At 49.6% G+C, this 27,874-nt stretch overlaps 1 protein-coding gene and 1 long non-coding RNA gene across 2 annotated transcripts; one reads left to right on the top strand and one right to left on the bottom strand.

The window, feature by feature from the left end:
* Positions 1-2,521: 2,521 nt before the first annotated feature.
* Positions 2,522-4,613, bottom strand: LCN9 (lipocalin 9). The gene is made up of 5 exons (XM_074391909.1): positions 4,518-4,613; positions 3,910-4,046; positions 3,456-3,529; positions 2,885-2,995; positions 2,522-2,577 (listed from the first exon to the last, which is right to left on the bottom strand). The coding sequence occupies exons 1-5, from the start codon at positions 4,611-4,613 to the stop codon at positions 2,522-2,524; spliced, it is 474 nt and encodes a 157-aa protein (XP_074248010.1).
* A 9,716-nt stretch (positions 4,614-14,329) lies between these two features.
* On the top strand, positions 14,330-23,055 carry LOC141582821 (uncharacterized). The gene is made up of 3 exons (XR_012515728.1): positions 14,330-14,410; positions 15,311-15,380; positions 22,994-23,055. It is a non-coding gene; the product is annotated as an uncharacterized LOC141582821 (long non-coding RNA).
* Positions 23,056-27,874: the final 4,819 nt, after the last annotated feature.

A 27,874-nucleotide genomic window follows, 5' to 3' on the forward strand; every position in this document is an offset into this window, starting at 1 on the left:
CTCTTGGTCCTTTTGCTGCATGCCGGGAGGGTCGGGGGCTTCAGGCACTTCCCCAGGCTGGCTGTGTCTGTTCCTTTGGGCAGTGATGGTGGCAACCCAGGGGACCTGGAGGGTGGGGTGTCTGGGCTGTCACGAAGCCGTCTTGTCTCCCCAGGTGGCTGCCAGGGCCTGGGGGCAGCTTGGCTGTGGTTGCTCCTGGGGCTAAAGGAGCTGCTGGGGGTAGGGAGGAGCCATTCCGTGAGCAGGTGTGTCTCCCACCCCCATCTCCCCGTACCCCCCCGGATCCTGGGGCCGTCTCTCTGGACCAATTTATCACTCTTGTTGGCCATGACGCAGCCCCAGTTCAGAGGTGGGTCTGGAAAACCAGGGGCAGCTGCTCTCCCTGCAGTTCTGGCTGGCGAGGGTGGGCTTGTGTGTGGCAGCCAGGTGGGGTCTGCAGCTAAGCTCCCACTCCCCGCCTCATCACTGAGACAACAAATCTCTCAGCAGAGCGATTTTTGTACTTCCTGGAATGCAGGAAGGGTACTCTTACTAGCCATCTTGCCCCAAGGCCAGCTTTCTACACCAGTGGGCCTGCCAAGTGGGCAGCTTCTCGTGTGTTCCCGCTGCAGCCCAACAGGCTGGGCCCAGATCCAAACGGGCTGGAAGCTGGTGGCCGTGGGAATGCCAGGTGCCTCCCACCCCTCCCATCCCAATGGAGCTGCTCCTTCCCCAAGCCTGGCACCCTGACAGGGGGCACTAAAGCTCTGCCCAGCCTCGCCCTACAGCCTGGAGCTCCCGACAGAGGTGGGGTGGGGTTGGCATCAGGACCCTCATCCTGAGGTGGCTCCGCATGGCTCCTTTATAAGCAGGCACTGGCTCTGGGGACCGGTTCTTCCTCAGCATCCGGGACTGTGACCCGCAGGATGACCCCCTTCCAGAGCTCACACAGATGCCGCCCAGTGCATGCCCCCAGTGCAGATATTTCTGGGTCTTGGGCTGCAAAATGTTCTCCCCTGGGGAGGGGCAGGGCCAGGGCTCCTCAGACAGAGCTGCGTATTTGCTGAACGTGCAGGGTCTCGTTCCCACCGCTGGGGTCACAGTGCAGGACATTGCACCATCGGCGGGACCCCTGCTGCTGCCCCTTTCCGGCCACACTCCTGCTTCCCATTTGTGACCTTCAGAAATCACCCACTTGTGTCCCCTCTGTGGTTTTATGATTTTGAGAGCACCCTTTCATTTTCACATCTAACAGATGCCCAACCACCAATCGCTGTCAGCCCACAAAATCACCACGGATGGGCTGGTACCTCCCTTTTATTCACCAAAACATGGAGGGGGCTGCGGGCACCTGCCTCAGCTGTGACCCTGTCAATCATCCTCCCCCAAAGGCAGTGGCTGAGCTCAGGGAGGGGCAGGGAGGGGAGGGAAGGGAAGGGGGAGGGCCTTGGTTGCTGTCACCTGCATCTTGGGGCCACCACGCACCACAGGTGCACCTGCTGCTTTAACCTCAGGAACCCTCATGCAGAAATGCAGAGGCGCCTTTAGGGCTGTGTCTCTGGGAGGCTCAGGCTCTGGGAAGGGAAGGGGGCCCTGGAGTTTTTTGTTGGGCCGGGACTATTCCTGAGAAGGGGGGGGCAGCTCGGAGAAGGAGCCTTGGTGGCCTGAGTGGTGTCCCTAAAAGGATATGCTCGTCTCCTAGTGGCTGGGCCTGTGAAGGGCGTCTGATGGGAAAGGGTCTTTGCAGGTGTGGTGCTAAGGATCTTGGCAGGAGATCATTCTGGTTGAAGACGGGCCTAAATCCAATGACAGGTGTCCTTAGAAGAGACAGAAGAAGAGACACAGACAGGGGCAGAGCCTGGGGTGACACTGCCACAAGCCAGGGACACCTGGAGCCCCCACAGCTGGAAGAGGCAGGAAGGACCCTCCCGGACCCTGTGGAGGGAGCGCAGCCTTGGATTGCAGACCTCGGGCTCCAGGCTGTGAGAAAGTAAATCCTGGTTATCTGAGTCACCCACTTGTGGTGACAGCAGTCCCTGGAGACTCCTACAGGCCTCATCACACTTTCTGCTCAGACCCTACCGACCTGGAAGGCCCCATCACTGCCCTGACTCCAGTGATGCTTTTCACGGCCCCTTTCACCAAGCACCTTGTGTTCTGTTCCCAGACCAGGGGAGAGGTGGGCACCGGTGGCCCTCCTGGGCTGGGACCCCCAGCCTCTGACATTGGCCCCAAGCTCTCCCCATCCAGCCCCCTCCCCGACCTAAGCCACAGCTCACACGTGGTCCTCCTGGGCTGGGTCCTCAGTCTCTGACGTTGGCCCCAAGCTCTCCCTGTCCAGCCCCCTCCCCGACCCGGGCCGCAGCTCACACATGGTCCTCCTGGGCCTCCTGGGCGGGCTCCTCTAGCGCTTGGAGTAGCAGGGATCTGGGAGGACAGAGAAGGCTCTCAGTGCAGGGACAGGGACCAGGTGGGAACACCCCATCCCCAGCCCATCCCGCCTCCCTCTTGGTCTGGGAGCCACGGCACTGACCTTCGTTGGTCAAGTCGACGATATTTTGTGAGCCGAGTCCATACTTTCTGCAGGTTTCTTCAAATCTGCTCAGGAAGGAGGGTTCCAGCTGTGGGACCCGTGCTGGGAAAAGAGTTGGCTCTGTGTGAAGGGTGGGCCTGGCTGGGGGTGCGCAGGCAGTGCTGAGGCTGGGCAGGGGGTCACGCCCTGACCAGAGGGGCTTTGTGCTGAGTGAGATGGGACGTGAAAGACTGCAGCGCCCAGCACCCTAACCGTGTGTCTGTGGCCAGGAATGGCAAATGGGAACCACCTCTCCAAATCCCAGGGCCACAGTGAGACCCTCCACCAGGGTTGGCCAGATTCCGAGGGGGTCGGAGGGGTCAGCAGAAGTACCATAGAGTGCCAGCACATTGGTCTCGCTCCCGTTCCTGAAGTTCTGGAGGTGGAAGGTGATGAACACGTTGTAGTCAGTCTCCGAGACCGCCACCGTGTTCTCGCCCTCATCTGCGTGGAGACACGGCTCAGCGTGACCTGGCTGTCACCACGGCCCCACCACCCTCAGGGTCCTGTGACAGGTATGCTGTGTGGCCTCCGCCGGGTCAAGTGGCCTTTTGAGGGGGGAGGGGAGGGGCCCACAGTGCTCATCCAGTGGAGACCCCACGCTCGCCCAGGGCGTGGGCAGCAGCTGCACAGCCCTCTCCCTCCTTGTCATTGGCTTGCAGAGACTGGTGGCCCCTCAGTGGGCTTGTTATCCAGAGCCCAGCATGACACTCCTGCCTCCCTGCTTCCTCTGGACCAGGAGCCCCCATAGGGTTGGTGCCAGGATGGGTCCTTTCAGTGCAGGGTCAAGCTGTCAGGGGGCTTACATAAAATCCCCAAAGTCAGTGGCTGCCAGAATATGGCCCAGGCCCTGGAGAAAGGGGACCCCCAGCTGTCAGCCAGGGGGAGTCTGGCTTCCACTCACAGTTGATGGAGTATTCCCCATTCTTCTCTGTCTTCTTGCAGACCACGGCCACGGCCACGCACTCCCCCTGCACCCTGGAAGCCAGCCAGGATGATGCCGGGAGTGGAGCTCCAGCCCCCTGGACATGTGACGGCAGAGCCAACCCCCTCCAGGGCACAGGCTCCCCACCCCAATGCCCAGGGCACCATTCCACAGTCAGGCCTTGCTGCTGCCCCCACCCCTGACACCCTCATTGCCTCTGACCTCACCCCAGCCTCAGAAGGGGGGCGACTTCATCTCCATGTTCCCGGGAAGAACACAGCACCAGGCTGACCGAGTCCCTGCTCCCACCCTGCCCCACTCCGGGGTCGTACGCACAGGCTCAGGCTCTCCCAGGAGCACCAGCTAGCGAGCGTGTGAGCGTGTGTGCACGTGTGGGGGTGTGCACTGGGGCGGTGGGGCATGGATCACGCACATGCATTGGAAATCAAATCTGAGGCTGCCGTTCTTCAAGTGTTCAATATTCCGGACGAAGACCCTCAGGTCTCCATCATCTTTAATCCGACTCAGGTCATCTGAGGCCATGAAAATAGAATACCAGACCCCCGAAACCTGAAGACAAAGGGCTCCAGTGGGTGGGGGCCGCGGGTCAGCCCTGGGAGGCTTAGTGCCCACAGTCCTCCCTCCCGGGGCCCCGCCACCCTTCTAGGGCCCTCTCTGCCTCCCAGGTCTGCCCTCTGTCCTCTCAAGGCCCCCCTCCCCCTCCTCTCTCCCAGACTCCCTTTCTTTTCCCCTCCTAGGAACCCCTCTGTCCCCGTAGGGGCCCCATCTCCCTGCTGGTCCCCACTCCGCTCCCCAGGTTTGCCCTCTGCCCTCCCAGGCCCCCTCTGACCTCCCAGGGCCCCAGTCACCCTCCTAGGCCTCTGCTGCCTGACCCTCCTGGAGCAATCCCTGCCCTCTCAGTCTGCTGTCACAGCTTGGGGAGGAGAGGAGGGCTCCCCTTGGAGCAGCCACCCTGGTCACAGGTCAGAGGCCCCGGGCCTTGAGGCCGGGCCCCTCCCTGCAGGCCCCGTGCAGACCCACCCTGGCCATGTTGTAGTTCGTCTGCACAACTGTGTGTGGGTTGAAGTCCTGGGCCGAGGTGAGGCCGAGCCCCAGGCTCAGCAGCAGCAGAGCCATCCTTGCCGGGGATGCCTCGCCCCGGGCCTCTGCCCCCTTTATACCCTGCTGCCCGATGAATTCCAGCCCCTTGGGGCGGCCCACCCCCAGCCCATCCACACACATCCTGTGCCCACTGGGCATGCAGCCGAAGGCCTTGAGGCCGCCGCCCTCCTCCGCGATGGGAAGGAGGTCATCCCACTCCCTGTGGGAGCTTCCTGGGCCTGTGGGCAAAGGGACCTGCTGTCCCTTCACTGGAGGCACACACCGTGTCCCAAAGGCAGAGGACAGCCTCTCAGCCTGCAAGAGGACCCACGGTGGCTGTGTCTGTGGAGCGCATCATGTCCCTGTTCCCCTCCCACCCCTTCCCGCTCCTTCCCCAGCACGGCGTCTGGCGCCGGAGCCTACAGAGAGTCACAGCATTCCCAGACCCAGCCGAGGGCCAGGCTGCTGCTCTCAGCCCAGTGACGAGAGGCAGACGGGCTGGGAACGAAGAGAGTCTGCTCTGCAAACGGCACGGGGGGAGGGACAGAAAATAGCACGAGAGCAGCTCACAGCCAGCTTTCCAGAGCATATTACCTTCGAAGCTACGTGTCTGCAAGTGAGTCTGCACTTCCCTGAGACTCAGTCATGGACCTCTCCTCTGCGACTGACCTGACGACTGTCCTCTGGAGCCTCAGTGCGTGTATCTAACAGAGAGGCCCCGGTGCTGCTGCGGAGACCACCCTCGCCTTGTCCCTGCTAAATCATGGAGGGTTGGGGCGTTCCTTCCTGTAGACTCCAATAAAATGTGTTTGTAGGGGTTTGGAGAGTTCCTTTAAACCCCGAGAAAACTTGTTTAATCCTAAACGGGTCCTGTTCAGAATTCTTCGTTATCTTGCGATGCCTGAAGGGCCCGGAGAGGCCTGGGCCGCGCTCTGGGTGGGCTCTTGCTACATGCCAGCCTTTGAGAAGGCCGCGGGCTTGCCCAGCGGTTCATGTTGGACGCTGCTGCCCGGCCGTTGCTGTCGTGGAGGCCTGGCCTGCCGCTCCCCCTCCGTGGCACTCTGCAGGATTTCTTCCATGCTGGGGTATTGCTTTGTTACGAGACTTGCAGGGGAATGGGGCACAGGACTCCTGCTGCTGCTTCCTGCTGATGGGAGGCCGTTGTTACGGGGCACAACTCCCGTTGTGCGGGAGTGAAGGAGGTCCGCTTGTGCCCGGAGGCCGCTCCGTTTTGGGGGCCTGGAGGCAGTGCTGGCTGAAACAGGGCGGTACGAACTGGGGTCTGCTTTGGAACAATCAGCAGCAATACATTCCGCCACATCATGTGACACCCGGGCTGCGAGGGCGCCCTGTCACTAGGAAGGCCCTCCGCTACGCCACGAAGCCATCCGGTCACTAAGTGGTCACCTAGGGCTGGAGGTCACCTGCGTCTGTTGATATACATCCTTTAATGCCGGAGAAATACTCCAGAATCGACAGGTCCATACACGCGACATTCGGGTTTGATGATGGCGCAGTCCCCGCTGTTGGGAGAAGCAGCAAAGGAGAAAGGACTTACAGAGTGCCTGCGTAAATTGCTTGTGAGTAACACACAGACAAGGAACGGCGAACTGGGGAAGGCTGCAGGAGGCCTCTGGGGAGGAAGGCCTCTCCATGCCTCATGTTCCCGTGCAGGGTGACCTCACTCTGTTACCATAAACGTTGTGCTCAAGGACGTAAAACTCCTTTGTAGCACTATGACGTAGCCAGACTTGTAGGCTCCTCGTAAGGCCTGAGTTCCATCAGCTGCACACAGACAATAAACTAAAGACAACCACAAGTTCTTGTGTTGTGAAACTCCCAAACCGCCACTGTTACCAATCCTTAGGATGACACATCAGTTTCGGCTCACTGATTCATCCACCGTCACTCCACCCCTACCCTGCAGATCAAAGTGATTGTAATCAATAAATAGTGTGGATGATCAGAGCTCGGGCCTTCACTGTCTCCTCCAGTACTGAGTGATGGTCCCCCCGATCCCACTTTCTCTCCTAATCTGTCTTTTTCTCACTTTTTGTCACCACTGAACTTGGGGTACCCACAGGTGTGATATGGGGCTGGTTCGCTACATGGTCCCCCCTACACCCTTGGGCCACTGTTAGAATGTCTAGGGCCATTCGACTTTGCAAGATAGTTTTCCGCCTGTGGTACATTTCAGCATCCACACAGGAAACGCTGTGGAGTCTCTTGCTCAAGGCTGGCTGTGTAGACTTAGCCAGTGCCTCTCTGCGCCATCTGACCATTTCTCAGCGTCTTGAGGGCATAAAGATTGTGGCCAGATGACCACACCTGGGAAGGACTGACCTGGTCCATCTGTGAAGCCTCTGTGGGAGATTGGCTAGAATTTAGATGGCTTTTACCCAGGGCCCCTGTGGCCACAGGAGGCCTAGAGTACAGTGTCTCAATGTGCCCGAGGGCAGCTATGGCCATAAAATGGTGCCACAAGCCACTGGGTTCTGTTAGGGGCATGGCAACATAGGCCAGGTTGTTGGGACCAGTTGGTGGCAAACACCTCTCTTTGCTGTGGGCCAGGTGCGGTGGCTCACGCCTGTAATTCCAGCACTTTGAGAGGCCAAGGTGGGCAATCACTTCAGGCCAGGAGTTCTAGACCAGCCTGGCCAACACGGTGAAACCCCGTTTCTACTAAAAAAATACAAAAATTATCTGGGCATAGTGGCGGGCACCTGTAATTTGGGCTACACTGAGGCTGAGGCAGGATAATCACTTGAACCCAGGAGGTGGAGGTTGCTGTGACCCAAGATGGCGCCAGTTACTCCAGCCTGGGTGATAGAGACTCTATCTCAAAAAAAAAAAAAAAAAAAATATTTTTGTTGTAGCACTGTGTGTGTGTGTGTGTGTGTGTGAGAGAGCACCCACATGTGTGTGCACACACGTGTACGTGTGTGTGCGTGTGCATGCGTGCGTTTCCGTGTGTCTGTGTGCGGAATCCATTCAGTGACGGATGGTTACATTAGGCCCGTGGTCAAGACAGCGTTTCTGTCGCTCCCAGCATGAGAAAGCTGCTTGGTTTAAATGTCCCGTGCGGGCAGTGCGCCACATAAATCCATTCTGGACGTGAGGAAAGCTGTTTTCATACCGGACATTCTGTGGTGTAATAGCCTGGACGTCCCGCCTCGGACTTAGCTGGGCGGAGCTAACGCTGTTCCGTCATCCCTGTGTACTCGGCAGGGGCGGAGCTAACGCTGTTCCTTCATCCCTGTGTACTCGGCAGGGGCGGAGCTAACGCTGTTCCATCATCCCTGTGTACTCTGCAGGGGCGGAGCTAACACTGTCCCATCATCCTGTGTACTTTGCAGGGGCGGAGCTAACGCTGTTCCGTCATCACTTGTTTTGTTTGCTGAAAACGGCCTTTTGTGGCCTGGGTCTTCTAAAGTCTCGTTTTATAGGCCGCTGTGAGACGTAGAACAAAAACATCTGCGTCTAGTCTATTTTGGATGGGCGGCCCCCACCAAGGCAAAGGGAGGTGCTAGAAGAGGGTGACAGGAGGCCGCAGACCCCGCGGGGGACTTGCCACAGGTTGTCAGTGTAGTCCTGTGCCCAGTGGAAGGAAGGCTGAGAGGTAAGAGCAGGAACAGTGAGAGGCGTGCAAGACAGAGCACTAGGAGAGAAAGGCTGGGCGCTGTCTGAGTGGAAGCTTCAGGCCTTCCAGGGGTCTGCCTCCCAGCTGTGGCCAGAGACGTGTCTGCTGCGGGGCCCCAGCCAGAAGGAGTCTTTTCAAGCGCATGTGATGGACCCCAGGCTTGGTGCCGGTCAGCTTCTGTGCTGCGCCCATGGTCAGTAGCACGTCGCAGGCCCTTCCGTTTCTCCCACGGCGGTTCCCTTCCATTCCCTCGGCAGCACTGATCGCCAGGTAGGAATGGGTGGCAGGAGTCTGTGGAATTCACAGCGTCCCTGTTGGAAGTAAACGTATGCAAAATATTAGGAGTCATCTGTCCTGTAACTGTAATTCTTCTTTTTTTTTTTTTTTTTGGACAGCGTTTCACTCCTGTTACCCAGGCTGGAGTGCAATGGCGCGATCTCGGCTCACCGCAACCTCCGCCTCCTGGGTTCAGGCAATTCTCCTGCCTCAGCCTCCTGAGTAGCTGGGATTACAGGCACGCGCCACCATGCCCAGCTAATTTTTTGTATTTTTAGTAGAGACGGGGTTTCACCATGTTGACCAGGATGGTCTCGATCTCTTGACCTCGTGATTCACCCGCCTTGGCCTCCCAAAGTGCTGGGATTACAGGCTTGAGCCACCGCGCCTGTTCTGTCCTGTAATTCTTAATAGCTGACTCCCAATCTAGGGGTACTTAGGTGGCCCGAGACAGATTAGCTGCAGAGAGCCTCCCAAAGATGGTTTCATAGGGGCTGGTTTTAATCACACTTGCTGGGAGCAGTGCCATGCTGAGTAACTGCATCCAGTTCAATGGAGTCTCTTGACATAACTCGGCAATGAATGTTTTTGGGGTGTGGCTCGCTCTCTGTTTGTCTGGAAGATTGAGGTCTCCGCGCTGACTGCTGTGTCCACTTCATTTCCGATGCTTTGTTCATTTGTTGAGTTACCATTTTGGGTGACATCAGGAAGCCCATATCTTGGAATGCTTTCCTTCAGCAAAACTTTGCCTCGGTTGCTCGTTGGGAGTGACATGAGCACGATCCCTCCTAGCCAGAGAAAGTGCCCACTAGAACGAGGAGGTATTGATGTCCCCGGGGCTGGTGGCATCTGTGCCAGGTCTATATGCTGGTTTTCTAGTGGGCCCCTTCCTCTTTCTTGTTACCCAGGCTGCCCTGGGCTGTGATTATCAGGCACATTCCAGGCACATGGACCACAATGTTGAATGATATCCTCCACGTGGGCCTCTAGTCCTTTTCCCTCCAAATAATTTTGTACAAAGGCCAGTGAAGCCTCTGTCTCAAAGTGCGGGCTGTCGTGAACGTACTTTGACAGTGGGTGGACCAGACACGCTGCCGTCCAGACTAGGCCTGCACTGTTTCCTCTCCCCGCCTCCACCCTTCCCCGTTTACTTTGAATCCCTTATCTTCCATAGCTTTTTCATCTTTGGAAGTGTACTGTTGCTTGATGGCTCAAATCTATTTGAGGAATTAAGGGCGCCTGGATTTTGATGCTAGCACTGGCGAATGCCTGGGGTGCGGTCTGCAGAAGCTTGCCACTTCGGAATTACTGCGTGGATGGCTGGGCCAATGCATTACAGCCATTTCCTGTGGGGCCTTTATTGCCTCTAACAATATTTTTTTGAGACAGAGTCTCCCTCTGCCGCCCAAGCTGGAGTGTAGTGGCGCCATCTCGGCTCACTGCAATCTCCGCCCCTGAGTTCAAGCGATTCTCCTGCCTCAGCCTCCCGAGTAGCTGGGATTACAGGCACCCGCCAACATGCCTGGCTAATTTTTTTATTATTGATAGAGGCAGGGATTCACCATGTTGGCCAGGCTAGTCTCGAACTCCTGACCTCAGGTGATCGTCCTGCCTCAGCCTCTCAAAGTGCTGGGATTACAGGTGTGAGTCACCACGCCCGGCCCACCTCTACACTTCTGACACTTGTTTATCATGTTTAACTTTGGTGTTATCCGCCCTTAGCCGCCCTGTTTCCCTCCAGATGGCTCCATGTGACCTATCACAAATGTGTACTTGGAGTCAGTGTAAACGTTGGTGTTCTTATCTTGGGACAGCTGTAAGGGTGATCCACTCTGCCTTCGGTGTCAAATTTCCTGCCAGCAAAGCCCCTCCTCCGTTACCTCTGAGGGGGCACCACAGCATACATGGCGCTCCTCTTCCCGTTGGTGACCAACCTATTCGTGTCTACAAACAAGGTCCAGTCTGTGCTGGGAGGGCTACGTCCTTTAGGTCCGGGGGTCCGGAGAACACTTGGTCTATGACCTGCAGACAGTGATGCAGGATTTCCCCAGCTCCTCGGTGGGAGGGAATAGGGAAGCAGGGTTTGGGTTTGCAGATTTACTTCGGGGTCGTCTAAAAGTATGGCTTGATGTCTACCCAACGGACCTGCTATCAGCCAGTATCCTCTTTTTTGCTCCAGTAACACGTGGTGGGGCACATGTTTTGTGACCGGCTGCCCCAAGGTCAGCTTCTCGGCTCCCCTGAGGAGCAGGCAAGCAGCGATGACCGCTCTAGGGCAGGGGGGACCGGCCATTGGCCACCGTGTCCAGCTGCTTTGAAATGCATGGGTTGTCACACTTCGCCTCACCTTTGCATTAGAACTTCAAGGGCACGTCAAGTTGGAAGGGCTGACAAGATTTGGAAGCCCTAAGGCGAGGGCGGAGATGAATTTTCTCATCAGTTGCTTGAGCGATTGGTGCCTTGCTTCCCACTTGAAAGGATCCTGGTCAGCCCTGTTCAACAGTTCACGTAAGGGCTTTATCATTAATCCATGATTAGGAATCCAAATCCCACAAAATCCGGCAGTACCTACAAAGCCGCTTAGCCGTTTTCTCCTGGCTGGCTTACCAAATATCCAGACCGAACCAGGGGCTGGGCCGCTCATTCTCACAGCTTGATAATGAGATACAGATGAACTGGGAAAGAGAGTTTGCTTCTGTAAACGGGGAAAAGGGAGAAGGCTGGGAAAAGAGCTCCAGAGCAGCTCAAAATCACAGAGTTTTCCAGAGCTCGTAAACCTTCACAGCTGTATGTCTGCGTGTAATTGTGCATTCACCTAAGGACGTAAGTGATGAGCTGCTTCTCATCCATAACTAAGGCCTGAGTCCTGAAGACCTTCCTCTGGTCCCTCAGTACTTTTACTTAATCTGAGGAGCCCTGGTGCTGGGGTGATTCCCCTTATCTTGTCTGCTGCTAAATCATGGAGGTTTGGGGAACTCTTTTAGACCCCAATAAAACTTGTTTAATCCTAAATGGGTCCTGTGAAGAATTCCTTCATTATCTTGTCATGCCTGAAGGCCCAGAAAAAGCCTGGGCCACACTCTTGGTGGGCTTTCGCTACATTCCAGCCTTTGTAGAAGGGCACTGGCTCTCTCAGCTTTTAATTAATTAATTAATTAATTAATTAATTAGAGACAGAGTCTGGCTCTGTCACCCAGGCTAGAGTGGAGTGGTGCGATCTCAGCTCCCTGTAACTTCTGCCTCCCAGGTTCAAGCAATTCTCCTGCCTCAGCCTCCTGAGTAGCTGGGATTACAGGCATGTGCCACCACACCCAGCTAATTTTTATACTTTCAGTAGAGATGGGATTTCGCCATGTTGGTCAGGATGGTCTTGAACTCCTGACCTCATGTAATCCACCTGCCTCAGCCTCCCAAACTGCTGGGGTTATAGGTGTGAGCCACCACACCTGGCCAGTTTTTAATATTTAACCACTCTGTCAGTGCTGAAACAGTTGTGATGGTGGCCTGCCTGGTCAGCTGTTAGTGAGACCTGACCTGCCACACTGGTGTGGAGCCACTCCTGCCCTAGCTCCATCTCCTCTGTCCTCAGCCAGGAAAATGGTGCTGCCCACAGATGCACACCGGCAGAGGCCAGGCTCCAGAGGGGACCCACGTATAACGTGAGTGTACCAGGAGGGAGGCTGAATGTCCTGACAGAGGATGGACATTCATGACCCTGGACAGCAGGGTGTGTCCAGTCATCTGCCTCCTGGGGGATCCAGCCTGGGGACGCTCTGCACACAGCACCCTGTAGCCCTCCCAACTGGGATCTGCTTGCTTGACCCTGGAGCTTAGAGAGAGGCACCCACCCCCACCAAGCCTTCTGGTGTCAGATTCCTGGGGGAAACCTGATGGGTGGCAGCAGGCCCCTCCAGCCAGCCCCCACCCGGCTCTACTTTCTGAATCTGAGGACAGAGGAGGGATGTGCAGGCATTTAGGGCCCCAGACAGAGGGTCTGGGAGAGGACGAGGGAATCTCAGGAACTCGAGGGGCAGGAGAGCCTCCCCCTGATATGTCAGAGGGAAGGATGTGCCTTGGGCTGGGGCTTCTGTGTGGAAAAGCCTCAGCAAGACCCGGGGAAGGGTGTCCAGGCAGGGGGATGGGAGGGGCACTCTGCAAAGGCAGCAAGGAGGTGGCGTGTGGCCAGACACAGGGAGGAGGCGGAGGCCAGTGAGCCAGGGGCATGTTCTTGGGGCCTCCTGAGGGCTGTGGCACAAGCTGTGGTCCCTCACATTTGGCTCAGAATAAATCCCTTCAAATATTTTACAGAGTCTGACTTCTTTTGTAGACACTCCTACCTGTGCTTAATATCAGTTTGGGCTCTCTTTATTGCTCAAACGAATGGGACAATTTGCTGAAGTCCAGGAGTATCCTCCTCTCCCCATGAGAACCCCTGATCTCCCAACATTTGCTTGAGATCTAAGGTTTCTTTTGCTGAATGTTGGAAATAGATGCTCAGTGCCGCAAAGAAAGATCAGCACTGAGACAAAGGATCTCTCAGCAAGGCAGTTTTTCCTTCCTGGACTGCAGGAAGGGCACTCACTAGCCGTCTTGCTACAGGAGTACAATGAACAAAGGGAAACACACAAAATCATCCCTTACATATTTGGGGTAAATGCCTGAGGTTTGGTCTCTCGCACCAGGGAAATCGAGGACACAGACACACAGGAGTGAGTTTAAGAGCAGAGGTTTCATAGGCAAAGGAAAGAGGAAAGAGGATAGTTCTCTCACCTGCAGAGAGAGAGGGGTGCTCTTCAGTTCCTTGGTGAAAGCATGGGTTTGATAGATGAGCTTGAGGAGGGGGTATCTGATTTACATAGGACACGAGTGATTGGTCAGACGAGGCATGTCGTTTGCATAGTGCACGAAGAAGCTGGCCACCCCACCCTAATCTATTATCCAGACGGGGTCTCCACCTGGCTGGTGCCATGTCGCCTGCTTTTTACTGCACAGGTGGCGACAACGAAAAGGGAAGAGGGAACCCCCGTGTTGAACATACTTGGCTTCTCGGTAACCCTCTTCTGTTGCCACAGCTGTTACCCATGTAAGCGTTTAGCTTGCTTATCTATGCTTGCAGCTGGATTTTTCAGGCTGCTTTTTGTTAGGAAAGAAATTATTGGAGGGCTGCTTTTTATTAAAAGGAAAGCTTACTGAGGACTCTCTTACCCTCCCTATCTGCCTAAATTTATTTCTGGCTCCTGTAATACCATGACCTGGATCCCTTAAATAACTCAGAATCAGGCACCATTTGCCCTGTGTGGGGCTTGTTGGGAATAGATGCTCAGTGCAGCAAAGAAAAATCGGCACTGAGACAAAGGAGCTTTCAGCAATGCAACTTTTACTTCCTGGGCTGCAGGAAGGGTTCCCTCTCCAGCCTTTGTGCCACGAAAGTGCAGTGAACAAAGGAAAACACACACATTTATCCCTTACGCATGTGTGGTCGTCCTTACTGCTGTGTCTGATCTCTGTTGGCGGGAGCCAGACCTCACAATCTAAAACCCGACTGGCTAACAACTTAAAACTTTTCTAAACAGGTAAAAGCAGTGGAGAGCTGGGACACGCCTGTGAGCACGTCCAGCACAGATATCTTGGTTAAAGTACAAGGACACAGAATGTACTACGTGCCTGTAAGCATGGCGTGTCTCACAGCTACAGAGGATAGGGCTTCACAGAGTTATTAGCATACTTATTCTTTCACAAGAAAGGAACCAAAAAGGAACTTTTCTACTCCCCACAGAGGCGTTCTGCTTCTTGGTGGAGTTGGAAGAGTCATGGCAGATTCTTCTTAGGTCTGAAGTTCTGCTTTCTCTGTAGCGCACTGCCTGACTTCTTCGGCTTTCCGAGATACCAGAGATGGCCTTGGTGTGTATAATGGCAGGTGAGAGCTATGCATGTTAAGGATGACTGAGGACAGTTGACAGGAAATGGTCGTTCCTACAGGGGGCCACTCGTTGCACATTTAGATAAGAAAATCGTGCATGCTTTCTTGGCTCTGTTTCTTGGCTCTGTTCCACCCTAGGCCAGTGACCTAATCAAGCTCAACTGAAAATACTACCTGTCAAATGAAGTCACTGCAATACAATTCTGTCTTTAAAGGAGATTTCCATTTTGTAAGGACATTGCTGTCTCTGCATCTAAACCACTGGGAACTTTAAGGGGGAGACAATGGCTTCATTTACATAACAGACGTTGCCTTTTTTAGATCCAATGAGTTCTGAGATGTACATTTTTTACCTTGCTTCACCTAAGCCATGTATTTGGAGATGCAGATTTAGAGTTGCCTAGTTAACAATTGTTTAAGGCATGGAATAGATAATCAAGAGATTAGTAGCCTAAAGTAAGGAAGAAAAAAGTTTTGAAAAACAGGCAAGTGAAATATTTTAAATCTCTAAGACCTGCCTCTATCTCTAAGACCTGGATCTGTTAAGTCTGTGTTTATGTGTCACACGGAAATAATATTTTACTACCAGTCATACGAAAGCTCTCTAATTAGTTGGCTTCAAGAAAATTAAATATTTATCAGACTCATGGAAGCTAGCCCAGGGCCTTTCAGTTCACGTGACTTTAGTAATCTTTGGTGAGATTAATTTGGTAAATTTAGTCTCAAAATTCTCTCCAGTAATTGAAAATCTTAAAGCCATGTGTTAAGTAATCCTAGGTTTTTTACTCGGAATTAGGGTTTTAAGAGAATAGCAGGAAAGTAAGATGCATTTTTGGCGAAGTTTGTAAAAAAAATGAGGATGTGGTTTTTGCTTCATGAAACGTATTTTTTTTCTAGTTTAGAGAAGCTTTCTACTGGTGTTGAGATGAAAACCACTCTTCACAACCAACCATTCTCCTGTAAACTGGTCAGTTTGCATTGGTACCTCCTGGATGGAATTCCAAGACAAACGCTATGGGATCTTTGTGTGTGTGTGTGTGTGTGTGTGTGTGTGCATGCACGCATGTGTTTGTGTATGTGAATGTGTGTGTGCACGCTTAGGTGTGTTTGAGTGAATGCATGTGTGTGTATGTGAATGTGTGTGTGCACACTTAGGTGTGTTTATGTGTGCATGCATGTGTGTGCACACTTAGGTGTGTTTGAGTGCATGCGTGTGTTTTTGTGACTGAGTGTGTGTGCATGCTTAGGTGTGTTTATGTGTACATGCATGTGTGTGTGAATGTGTGTGTATGTGAATGTGTGTGTGCACACTTAGGTGTGTTTATGTGTGCATGCATGTGTGTGTGAATGTGTGTGTGGACGCTTAGGTGTGTTTATGTGTGCATGCATGTGTGTGTGAATGTGCACGCTTAGGTGTGTTTGAGTGCATGCGTGTGTTTTTGTGACTGTGAGTGTGTGCATGCTTAGGTGTGTTTATGTGTACATGCATGTGTGTGTGAATGTGTGTGTGCACTATGTGCACATGCATGTGTGTGAATGTGTGTGCACACGCTTAGGTGTGTTTATGTGTGCAATCATGTGTATATGCGAGTGCATGTGTATGAATGCTTAGCTGTGTTTGAGTGCATGCATGTGTGTGTTTATGTGAGTGTGTGCACACTTAAGTGTGTTTATGTGTGAATGCGTGTTTTTGTGAGTGTGTGTGCACACACTTAGGTGTGTTTATGTGTGAATGCGTGTGTGTTTTTGTATGTGTGTGTGCACGCTTAGGTGTGTTTATGTGTGCATGCATGTGTGTGTATGTGAATGTGTGTGCATGCTTAGGTGTGTTTATGTGTGTATGCATGCGTGTGTGTGTACGTGAGTGCGTGTGTGTGCACACAGGTGTGTTTATGAGTGCATGCATGTGTGTGTTTTTGTGAGTGTGTATGTGCACACTTAGGTGTGTTTATGTGTGCATGTATGCATGTGTGTGTATGTGAATGCATGTGTGTGAATGCTTAGGTGTGTTTATGTGTGAATGCATGTGTGTGTGTTTGTGAGTATGTGAGTGTGTGTGTGCACACTTAGGTGTGTTTATGTGTGCATGCATGTGTTTTGTTATGTGTTGTGACCACAAGGTACAAAACTGGCTTAAAAATAAAGGAGTGCTCATAGATTAGTAAGTCCCAATGCTTTTCAATTCACATGACTTCAGTAAACCTGTAAAAAATAACCTGGCTTTAAAATCATTGGTAAAATACAATTAGAAACGTCTTCGGCGTTGTCAACATATGCTGTTATTTAGATTTACTGGTCTAATATTGTAGATTTAATCAAAACAGCAAATCCTGAGTTATTGGCCAAAAAAAAAAAAAGCCATTGATTTAACCTTAACTTTCTTACTTACGTAAACACTTGAAATTCACTGGCTGTAAAAAATGGTCAACGGGGAAAGAACTTTAAACGATGACTGTAAACCAGAATATATCTGAGACAGGTCCCAATCAGTTTAGAAGTTTATTTTGCCGAGGTTAAGGACATGCCCATGTGAACCCCCAAAATCTGAAACAGGTCTCAGTTAATTTAGAATGGTGATTTTGCCAACACTGAGGACATGTGTCCATGACACAGCCTCAGGAGTTCCTGAAAACATTTGCCCAAGGTGGTCAGAGCACAGTCTGGTTTTACACATTTTGGAAAGATGTGAGACATCCGTCAAGGTCAGAGGAACACTGCTTCAGTCTGGAAACAGCAGGACAGCTTGAAGCTGGGAGGGGGCTTCCAGGTCACAGGTAGATAAGAGACAAATGGTGGCATTCTTTTGAGTTTCTGACTAACATCTCCAAAGCAGGCAATCAAACATGCATTGACCCCAGTGAGCAGGGGGGTGACTTTGAAGAGAATGGGAGGCAGTTTTTCCCTAAGCAGTTCCCAGCTTGACTTTTTCCTTTAGATTAGTGATGTTGGGGCTGCAAGATATCTTCCTTTCACACCCGTGACACAGCCTCAGAAGGTCCTGAGGACTTGTGCCCTTCTGGTGGGGCTACAATGTTTTCATTCATTTCAGGGAGACATAAGACATCAATCAATACATGTAAGATGTACCTTGGTTCAGTCCAGAAAAGGCCAAGGCCAGACAACTTGAAATGAGGCCTTCCACATCACAGGCAGACTCAACGATTCTGACCAGCAGTTGGTTGAGTTACTATCTAAAGACCTGCAATCAGTAGAAAGGAAGGTCTGGGTTATAATAAGAGGCTGTGGAGACCAAGGTTTTATCGTGCAGGTGAAGCCTTCAGGTGGAGGTTTCGGAGAAAATAGACTGTAAATGTTTCTTATCACACTTAAAGAGTCCGTCCTATCAGTTTTAAGGCCTGTGTTGATGGTAATGAGGTAGGTCCACCTCCCTCTTCCTGTCTTGGCCTGAGCTAGTTTTTCAGGTTAACTTTGTAATGCGCTTGGCCGAGAGGAGAGGTTCAATCAGATGGTTGGGGAGCTTAGAATTTTACTTTTGGTTTACACGGCTATCATAATTTTCAAAGTAATCTAGGTAAACTATTAAAAAATTAGGTAAATGTAATGGAATAAATGCTTACAAATAAATGTCATAGAATTTAAAATCTAAAGTTATAATAAAATAATATTCATTAAATGCATCATTTTCATTTTTTTAACAAAAATTTGATTATAGGAAAACATTTTTCTAAGAAACAATGTGTTCTTATGAAAAGGAAATAAATTTTGTCTAATTCAAAGGCTATTTAAAGGTTATTTTTGAAACAAGGTATATTAGGGTTCTCTAGAGGGACAGAACTAATAGTATATATATGTACACACATGCATATATGTGTACATGCATGTACACACATATACTATGTATACATGTACATGTACATGTATGTACACATATATACAATGTACATATATGTATATATATGTACGTGTGTGTGTATATATATATATATATATATATATATATATATATATATAGGGGAGTTTATTAAGTACTAACACATACAATCACGAGGTCCCACAATAAGTTGTCCACAAACTGAGGAGCAAGAAGAGACAGTCCAAGTCCCAAAACTGAAGAACCTGGAGTCTGATGTTTGAGGGCAGGAAGCATCCAGCACAGGAGGAAGATGTAGCCTGGGAGGCAACACCACTCTAGTCTTTTCATGATATTCTGCTTGCTTTTTATTCTGGCTGAACTGGCAGCTGATTAGATGGTGCCCACCCAGATTAAGGATGGGTCTGCCTTCCCTGATCCACTGACTCAAATGTGAATCTCCTTTGGCAACACCGTCACAGACACACCCAGGGTCAGTGCTTTGCATCCTTCAATCCAATCAAGTTGACACTCAGTATTAACCATCACACAAGGCAAAAGGAACTAATACATAAGAGAGAGATAATGAGTGTTATAAATATGGAGAAGTATTTTTGGTAGGAAAGTTTAAAAGAAAAATAATTTTGTATGAGAAAAAGTCTTATGTGGTAAATTGTTTGCCCTAAAATAAAATGACTGTTTATTTAAGAAAGAGGAATGTGGCCGGGCGCGGTGGCTCACGCCTGTAATCCCAGCATTATGGCAGGCCAAGGTGGGTGGATGGATCACAAGATCAAGAGATCAAGACCATCCTGGCCAACCTGGTGAAATCCCGTCTCTACTAAAAAAATACAAAAATTAGCTGGGTGTGGTGGCGCATGCCTGTAATCCCAGCTACTTGGGAGGCTGAGGCAGGAGAATTGCTTGAACCCAGGAGGCAGAGGTTGCAGTGAGCTGAGATCATGCCACTGCATTCCAGCCTGGTGCCTGGTGACAGAGCAAGACTTTGTCTCAAAAAAAAAAAAAAAAAAAAAAGAGGGATGTTTAGGATAAAACGGGAACTCCAAGCATATTGTAAATGGTTTGTGTAAGTGGTAATAAGGTTTATATAAAGGGAATTTATGAAAAAAAAGCTTTAAATAATCAAGTTGTCTATGATTAAAAGGAAATTTTAACAGTCTTTTTAGAGATTGGGTTTTGATATTAAAATATACTAATAAACTAAAGGATTGGTTAAAACAACAAAATTTTCTTAGGGTACTGATTTATTCAATAAAATTACAAGAGATTTTAATTTTTTTAATTCTAAAGTTTAACTTTTATTGCATCTCACTGTTTTTAGCTTTCTCTCCCCTTCAAGGAGGCCTGAAATCACTTTCTCCTTCAAACTTTTCATCAGCTCCTGTAACTATTTTCCTCAGATTCTAACTGCTGTTGTGGCCTGATGCTACAAAATATTTTATCCTAAGGATCTTGGCCAGGTGCAGTGGCTCATGTCTGTAATCCTAGCACTTTGGGAGGCTGAAACAGGTGGCTCTCTTGAGGTCAGGGATTCGAAACTAGTCTGGCAAAATGGTGAAACCCTGTCTACTAAAAATATAAAAAAATTAGCCAGATGTGGCTGGTACCTGTAATCTCAGCTGCTTGGGAGGCTGAGGCAGGAGAACTGCTTGAACCCAGGAGGTGGAAGTTGCAGTGAGCTGAGATCATGCCACTGTGGTGCAGCCTGGGCAACAGAGTGAGACTCCATCTCAAAAAAATAAAAATCTAAAGAAAATGTTTACTTTCGATATAACCTTCTGTGCTCTTGGCTTTAAATTCTTCTATGAAACTGGAAACTTTCACTTGTGACCCAGGACACATTCTTCCTATGTGTCTGACTAATTCAAGTCCTAGGAAAACGGAGATTAAAAAAAATAAGGTTATAGTATCTGTGTTTAGGTATTGCTTTTAAAGACCTTGTGCCATTAACTTGCAGGGCTTTGACCCTGGTATAGAAAGGACACAAAGCTTGCTAAACTTTAAACATGAATAGCAGCTAAAGCCCCATCTTCAGACCCATGAGCTGACAATCAACACAACCTACATTCGTGAGACACACAGCCAGATCTTAACACTAGTCAATCCCCTAGAAGAGGTGAGCACTTGAGAGTTTCCAGGCTGATTTTGAGAGACAAAATTAGTTCAGAGTTTCTCTACAAATTAAATATTAACATCAAAGCCACACTGATGGAGGGCCAGCATCCAGACCCTTGAGTCACATTAACAAGGTTTTCTTGGAGCAGTAACAACTCTTTAATTTACAAAATTATAAAACGTTTATGGAAATTATGTCTTATGGTCAAGATGATTAAAATTTAATAGCTTTGTTTGTAATATTTGAGAGACAGATTTAGTTGGCCTCATGCTGCTTTTATTAGGGAGTGTGATTTGGGCAAGTAAGCCTTCTCTCTCAAAGAATAAAGGGTTTTGCTCTTTAAAAAAAAAAAATCCTTGAGTTATCAGATTGGCTTAATGAATGGTTTATTTCACAATGACTGGCAACCCTATTTTGTGATATCAAGTGTTTCAAACTTTTGATATTTTACCAACTTTTCAAAATCAAATTCTAAATTAGATCTATTTGCCCTATTTATTTTTTTTTATATTGGATCCTCTGAAGTTCAGAAGAGACAAATCCTACTTATTTGGTATAATAAAATCATATGGGAAGCACTGTCAAATATGAAATGATACTTAACCTTCTTTGGATTATTTTTGTGTAAATGTGTTGTTAGGACTGAGCATGGTGGCTCATACCTGTAACCCCAGCACTCTGAGAGGCCAAGGCGGGTAGATCACCTGAGGTCAGGAGTTCGAAACCAGCCTGGCCAACATAATGAAACCCTGTCTCTATTAATAATACAGAAATTAACTGGGTGTGGCAGTACATGCCTGTAATCCCAGCTATTCAGGAGGCTGAGGCAAGAGAATCGCTTGAACTCAGCAGGTGCAGGTTGCAGTGAGCAGAGAGCATGCCATTGCACTCCAGTCTGGGTGACAAGAGTGAAAGTTTGTCTCTAAATAAATAAATAAATAGTGTATTAGTATGTGTTCCAAAATTATATGAGATTCCTATGATTCTGAAATGTCTCGGTATATGTTATCAATAGTAATTACTATTCTTATGTGAAATTGTTCTATGCCACAGAAATAACCAAGTTTCCTTGACGGTTAAGTCTTTGACCACGGCTGGTCTAAGGCTTCTGTCATCCACAATTGTCATTTTAGTTTAATCCTTTTATGGAATGGTTTATAATCAACTGTGGAACTGAGGAGTACTCTTAAATATAGGTTTCTGATAAATTTAGAGATTCTGCCTTTGGAGTAGAGAGAAAAACTTTCAGGACTCCCATGGAGAGCTGATGTAGTCATGAGTTTCCTGATCTAGTATCAAGCAGAACAGGAGTTAATTGCATGGATTCATCTAACGGAAGACTGAAATAATCACATATGGCTTTGTATTTTAAAAAATTGCTGATTTGTTTTGTTTTTCTGTGTCAAGAAAACTTTCTCTTCTTTTAAGCTATTTACAGCTTTTCCCAGCGGAATGTACTATACTGTTAGGAGTAAAATTTAAAATATAATTCCTTTCAATTGAATTTCTTCAAAATCTGGAAACTTTGTGAGTATTCTTAATTTGTAACAATATGGTATGAAACAAAAACAAAGTTCTAAGCCCCCCGACCAACTGATGGACCCTCCCCTCAGCCAAGGGCTACTTCTGGCCTACTAATACTAACTAATAATCTTCTGGCCTGCTAATACTAATAACTCCAAAGTTAACCGGAAAAAGTTCGGGTCATGATGGGAAATGGCGGTCAGACATGCCTCCTTAAACCTTCCTCCCTTTTGGAATTCAGACACAACTGATCAGTATTAACATTAACACAGAGACCTTAAGACTGACAGAACAGACTCTTTAAGTCATATCAGAAGCACTGACAATCTTTTCTCTCTGAAGCCTGCTACCTGGAGGCGTCATGGGCATGACAGAACTGTGGTCTCCACAACCCCTTATCTGAACCCAGACATTCCTTTATATCGATTCCAGGTCTTTCAATAATAACTCTTTCAACCAATTGCCAATCAGAAAATCTTTATTTTGTTTTATTTCATTTTATTTTTTGAGACAGAGTTTCGCTCTTGTTGCCCAGGCTGGAGTGCAGTGGTGCGATCTCTGCTCACTGCAACCTCCACCTCTTGGATTCAAGCAATTCTCCTGCCTCAGCCTCTGCAGTAGCTGGGATTACAGGCGCCTGCCACCACACCTGGGTAATTTTTTTATATTTTTAGTAGAGACAGGGTTTCACCATGTTGGCCAGGTTGGTTTCAAACTCTTGACCTCAAGTAATACACCTGCCTTGGCCTCCCAAAGTGCTAGGATTACAGACATGAGCCACTGCACTGGCCCAGTCAGAAAATCTTTGAATCTGCCTATGACCTGGACCTCCCCACCCTGCGTCACCCACTTCCAGCTGACCTTTCCTTCCAGAGCAGACCAATGTACCTCTCACATATATTGATTGATGTCTTATGTCTCCCTAAAATGTGGAAAAACCGGCTGTGTCCTGACCACCTTAGGCACGTGCTCTCAAGATCTCCTGGGGCTGTGTCACCCATATTTGGCTGAGAACAAATTGCTTCAAATATTTTACAGAGTTCAACTCTTTTCATCAACAGCAGTTATTTGCATGAGTTCAATAAGAATTTGTTTTCTTTTATAACAGGGTATCATTGGAGCCACTGACCTACAGAGCCAATAAAAGCCCCTAGGAAAAACTGGCCCCACGCCTTGTCCTTTACAAGGTACTGACCTGTGACAAGCAAAGAATATCACTTCCTGACAGGTCCAGGAATCCCAGAAACAGTCTGTGGTCTGTGTCTTTCTCCAGAGTTGACTTTGAGGGCTTCGATAGTTAAGGAAGAGTGCGGCTGGCCCTGGAAAGGCACCCAGATCCTTCCTCCCACCCCTTCCTTCCCCAGCGCCTCCTTCTACGCCCATCCCTCATTCATTCTTTCTTTCATATTGATTGAGGCCTGCTGTGCCTGTTGTGTGCCAGGAACTCAGCCAAGCCCTCAGATTTTAGGGGTGCCCTGCCTGCCTTGCCTGTGTGTTAAATACCTTACAGGCTAGGGCTGAAGGCAGGTTTCGAGTAAGAAAATAGAGGATCTCTAAAAGTTCCCAAAACAGAGACAGGGAAGGGGTAGTGATGGGTTTGGGAAAGGACGTGGGTGCCTAGAGGGGCGGGCTGATGATGACCGTCTCTTGCGTAGGGTGGGGGCAGGGGGACTCCTCCACCGAACAGACCCCCATCGGAGCACAGCAAGGGAAGCTTCACGGGGGAGCCTCCTTCTGCCTGCACCCCAGATAATGTGGGCTGTTGCTTCAGCTGCAAATCCACCTGCAGAAAACCTTCTGGCCACATCTTGTGAAAAGGGAATTCATATACTCAGATATGCCCTTGTAAGCTCCACTCTGTTTCAACAGAAAGGGAATCATGCCAGATGCAGGAAGGCACACCCCAGGGGTGTCCAGTGCCAAGGCAGCTGCTGCAGGTGGGGCCTTCTGATCAGCTGGCGGGGACTCAGCGGCTGGGAAGGCCTGTCTGGATGGTGTTGGGGGCTCATCTGCCTAGCAGGCTGCTCAGTCATGAACACCCCGTGGATTCTCCAGGGAGGGCAGAGCCGGACAGCCGAGCAGGCTGGATGCAGCTGCCTCCCGCATTCCCTGTCCCGGGGAGGAGTGACTCGCCAGGACTGCTTCTCCGCAACCACGGGCAAAGTTCAGCACTGATCACACTTCTCTGCAGGCCTCTCACCGCACCTGTAGCCTGGAAGCCTCCCCGCCCACCCCTGCTTTGGGTTTTCCCACCTTTCTGAACCAAACCAATGAATTTCTTAAATGTATTTCATTGATGGCTGATGCTTCCCTAAAATGTATAAAACCAAGCTGCCCCGACCACCTCGGGCACATGTTCTCAGGGCCTCCTGGGGCTCTGTCACGGGCCGTAGTCACTCATACTTGGCTCTGAATAAATCTCTTCAAATATTTTACAGCGTTTGACTCTTTTTGTTGACACCAGCAATTACATCTCTAGGAACTGTGTCAATGTTGACCACCACGTTGTCACAGAACATGTCACAGGATCGTCATGGTGGCATTCCTTGTAACGGCAAAGTCAGAACCATCAGAATGGCGGGCAATAGCAGACTGGTTATGTAAATTACGGTTTGCTCGTGTGACAGAATATGGCTCAGCTATAAGTAACGAGTTCAATTTGAATGAGATGGAATGAATGCTCTTCAAAATGTACCAAGAGAGAAATTCAGGGTGCTGAAGAGCGTAGCACATCCCTGCTTGACCCAAAAAGGAACTACAGACAAAAGTCTCGGTGTCTCTACATGCACAGAAAGGTTATGGGATAAAACCCAAGGGCCATTACAGCGTCTGCTCTGGGGGTGGAGGAGGAGGAGGAGAACCGGGCCCAGTGAGGAAGTAGACTTGGTGTGCGTTGCAGACACCTGCGTACTGTTCGCTGTTTTGCTTTTATTTTTTTGAGATGGAGTCTTGCTCTGTCGCCCAGGCTGGAGTGCAGTGGTGTGATCTCGGTTTACTGCAACCTCTGCCTCTCAGATTCAAGAGATTCTCTTGCCTCAGCCTCCCAAGTACCCAGGATTACAGGTGCCCACCACCATGCCCAGCTAATTTTTGTATTTTTGCTAGAGACAGAGTTTCACCGTCTTGGCCAGGCTGGTCTCAAACTCCTGACCTCGTGATCCACCTACCTTGGCCTCCCAAAGTGCTGGGATTACAGGCATGAGCCACCACAGCTGGCCTCATTTTTCTTTTTGAGACAGGGCCTTGCCCTGTCGCCCAGGCTGGAGTGCAGTGGTTGGATTACAGCTCACTGCAACCTCTGCCTCCTGACCTCAAGATCCTCCCACCTCAGCCTCCTGAGTAGCTGGGATTACAGGTGTGTGCTACCACACCTGGCTGATTTTTCTATTTTAGTAGAGACGGGGTTTCTCCATGTGGCTCAGTCTAGTCTTGAACTCCTGAGGTCAAATAATCCACCCGCCTTTGCCTCTCAAAGTGCTGGGATTACAGGTGTGAGCCACTGCACCTGGCAGATGTTTAATTTTTATATTTTACCAAGTGTGCTGGGTTGAATGGCAGTCCTTAAAACCATAGGCCCAAGTCCTAACCCCTGGTACCTGTGAATGTGACCTGATTTGGAATAGGGTCTTTGAGGATCTAGTTAAGGTGTAAATTAAGATGAGGTCCCACTGCAGTAAGGTGGCCCTTAATACAACTCGACAATGTCCTAAGAAGAAGACGAAAGACACACACACACACACAGGCACACGCACACACACACATATGCAGGCACACGCACACACACGTACACACACACGCGCACACACGCACTCACGCACGCACACACACATGCACACACAGAGGGCGAAGAAAGCCACGTGGTGACAGAGGCTGAGATTGCAGGGATGCGTACTCAAGCCAAGGGAGCCAAGGACAGCTGCCGCATCAGACCCTGGAGAGAGCATGGCCCTCCCAACACCTCGAGTTTGAACTTCTAGCCTCCAGAATTGTCAGAGAATAAATCTGTGTTGTTTTAAGGTACTCTGCTAACTGTGTTATGGCAGCGATGTGACACTAACATGTATCTACGTGACTTTTTCAATAAGGAAAACGATTTCATTTTCTAATGTGAGGGGCAAAATAAATAAAGGTTCCCATGATGATCACAAATGAAGGCGGCGATCAGAAGGTGGTGGAATTGCATACGATCGTTACCTCCGTTGTGCTGGGAGCACGTGACTCACAACACAAAAACGTGCTATTTCTGTAATCAGAAAAAGAAGTACATCAGCAGCATTCTGAGGCAGCGTAAGAAGGGATTTCCCCTCTGGAGGTGAGCAGACAAAAGCTCAAAGAGGATGAAGGAGGAGAAGGAGGCCGCACTCTCCCTCTGCCGTAGGAACGTAAACACAGGTCATTCAACACATCTCTCCGTCAGTAAGAATCAGTCATTAGGAAGTAAGGAGACGAAGGTAATGAAAACCAAAAGCACATTAAAAAATATCCTTTAATTTTTCAAATGGGACAAAGTCCTGTCCTCATAGCCACGGGAAGAACCTATGTGCAGAGGTGTCACTGTGACGCTTGCATCATCAAAGGAGCCTGGTGACATCAGCACCAACGGAAGACTCCAGGGTTAGGAGAGCAGTAGATGGCAGCTGGATGGTGGTGTGACACAGACCCTAAGATATGCTGCTTGGAAGAAACTCATCCTCAAGGGATGTCTTTGGCTGTCTCTTTACATCACTCTAACCCAAGGTAAAGGACTTTTAAAGAGGGATCTAGGAAAGTTTGGATGATTGTGGTAAAATCAGGGTCAGGGTCATCCCTTAGCCTTGACCTCAGAAAGATACTGACAGACAGGCAGCTCATCAATATATAGCTAGGGGCATGCCCAGGGACGATGTCATGGAGGAGGGAACACTGATGCAGAGAATCTGGCTGGATGGGCCCATCTTACCCCCTCCACGTGACATTTCTGGTGATCTTGAATTTAAAGGGTGGTCAGTTTCAAATCACAGAGGCCCAACTGAAGCCTTCCCAGGATGGGATTATATCAAGAACTGCCCCATAGGAATAAAACGTGAGCCACATTTTCAGTGTCCAGTTTCCTAGAAGCAACGTTACAAACAGTACAAAGAAACAGGTGAATTAATTTTCATAATTTATTTTTCATTTAACTCACTCTTTCCAGATGACAACACCCAGACTGTTACCATTTCGGTGTGTAAACGATATGAAGTTATGAGTGAGATGGTAAATTCTTTTCTTTCCCACTGTGTCTGACTTTGAGACCCCATGTTTCCTACCTTGCAGCATACCTCATTTCACAGTGGCTGCATTTCACGTGCTCAGGGACCACACGTGGCAAGTGGCTACTTTATAGCTACTAGTGCAGAGCTAAAGCATCATGTTTATTAAATGAATGTTCAAATGAAAATCACTGTGAGCCTGAGGCGGGTGGATCACCTGAGGTCAGGAGTTTGAGACCTGCCTGGCCAACATGGTGAAACTCCATCTCTACTAAAAATACAAAAAATTAGCTGAGTGTGGTGGTGTGCACCTGTAATCCCAGCTACTAGGGAGGCTGAGGCAGGAGAATCGCCTGAACCCAGAAGGTGAAGGTTGCAGTGAGCCAGGATTGTGCCACTGAACTCCAGCCTGGGAGACAGAGTGAGACTCCAACTTAAAAAAAAAAAAAAAAAAAGGAAAATTGGAGGATTGGAGACCTGCATTTTGTGTGGACACAGCCCAGGGGTGTGTTCCTGATGGGCTTGTAAAATGAATCCCACGTGAAGCCTCCAACTCACGCACAGGCACTGGCGAGAGCCCAGACTCCCACCTTCAAGTCTAATGCCTTTAACTTAGACAACATTCCCTGTTTACAAGCAACTACCTTTGAGAGCACTCGTGAATTTTTAGACTGGCACAGTCTTGGAACAAATTATCCATCTTACGATCTCAGTGAGGAAGAAAGAATAGCAAGTCAGCTTTGGGGGAAGAAAACCTG

Source organism: Saimiri boliviensis, chromosome 2, assembly GCF_048565385.1.
Source record: "Saimiri boliviensis isolate mSaiBol1 chromosome 2, mSaiBol1.pri, whole genome shotgun sequence".
Classification (NCBI taxonomy): Eukaryota; Metazoa; Chordata; class Mammalia; order Primates; family Cebidae; genus Saimiri; species Saimiri boliviensis.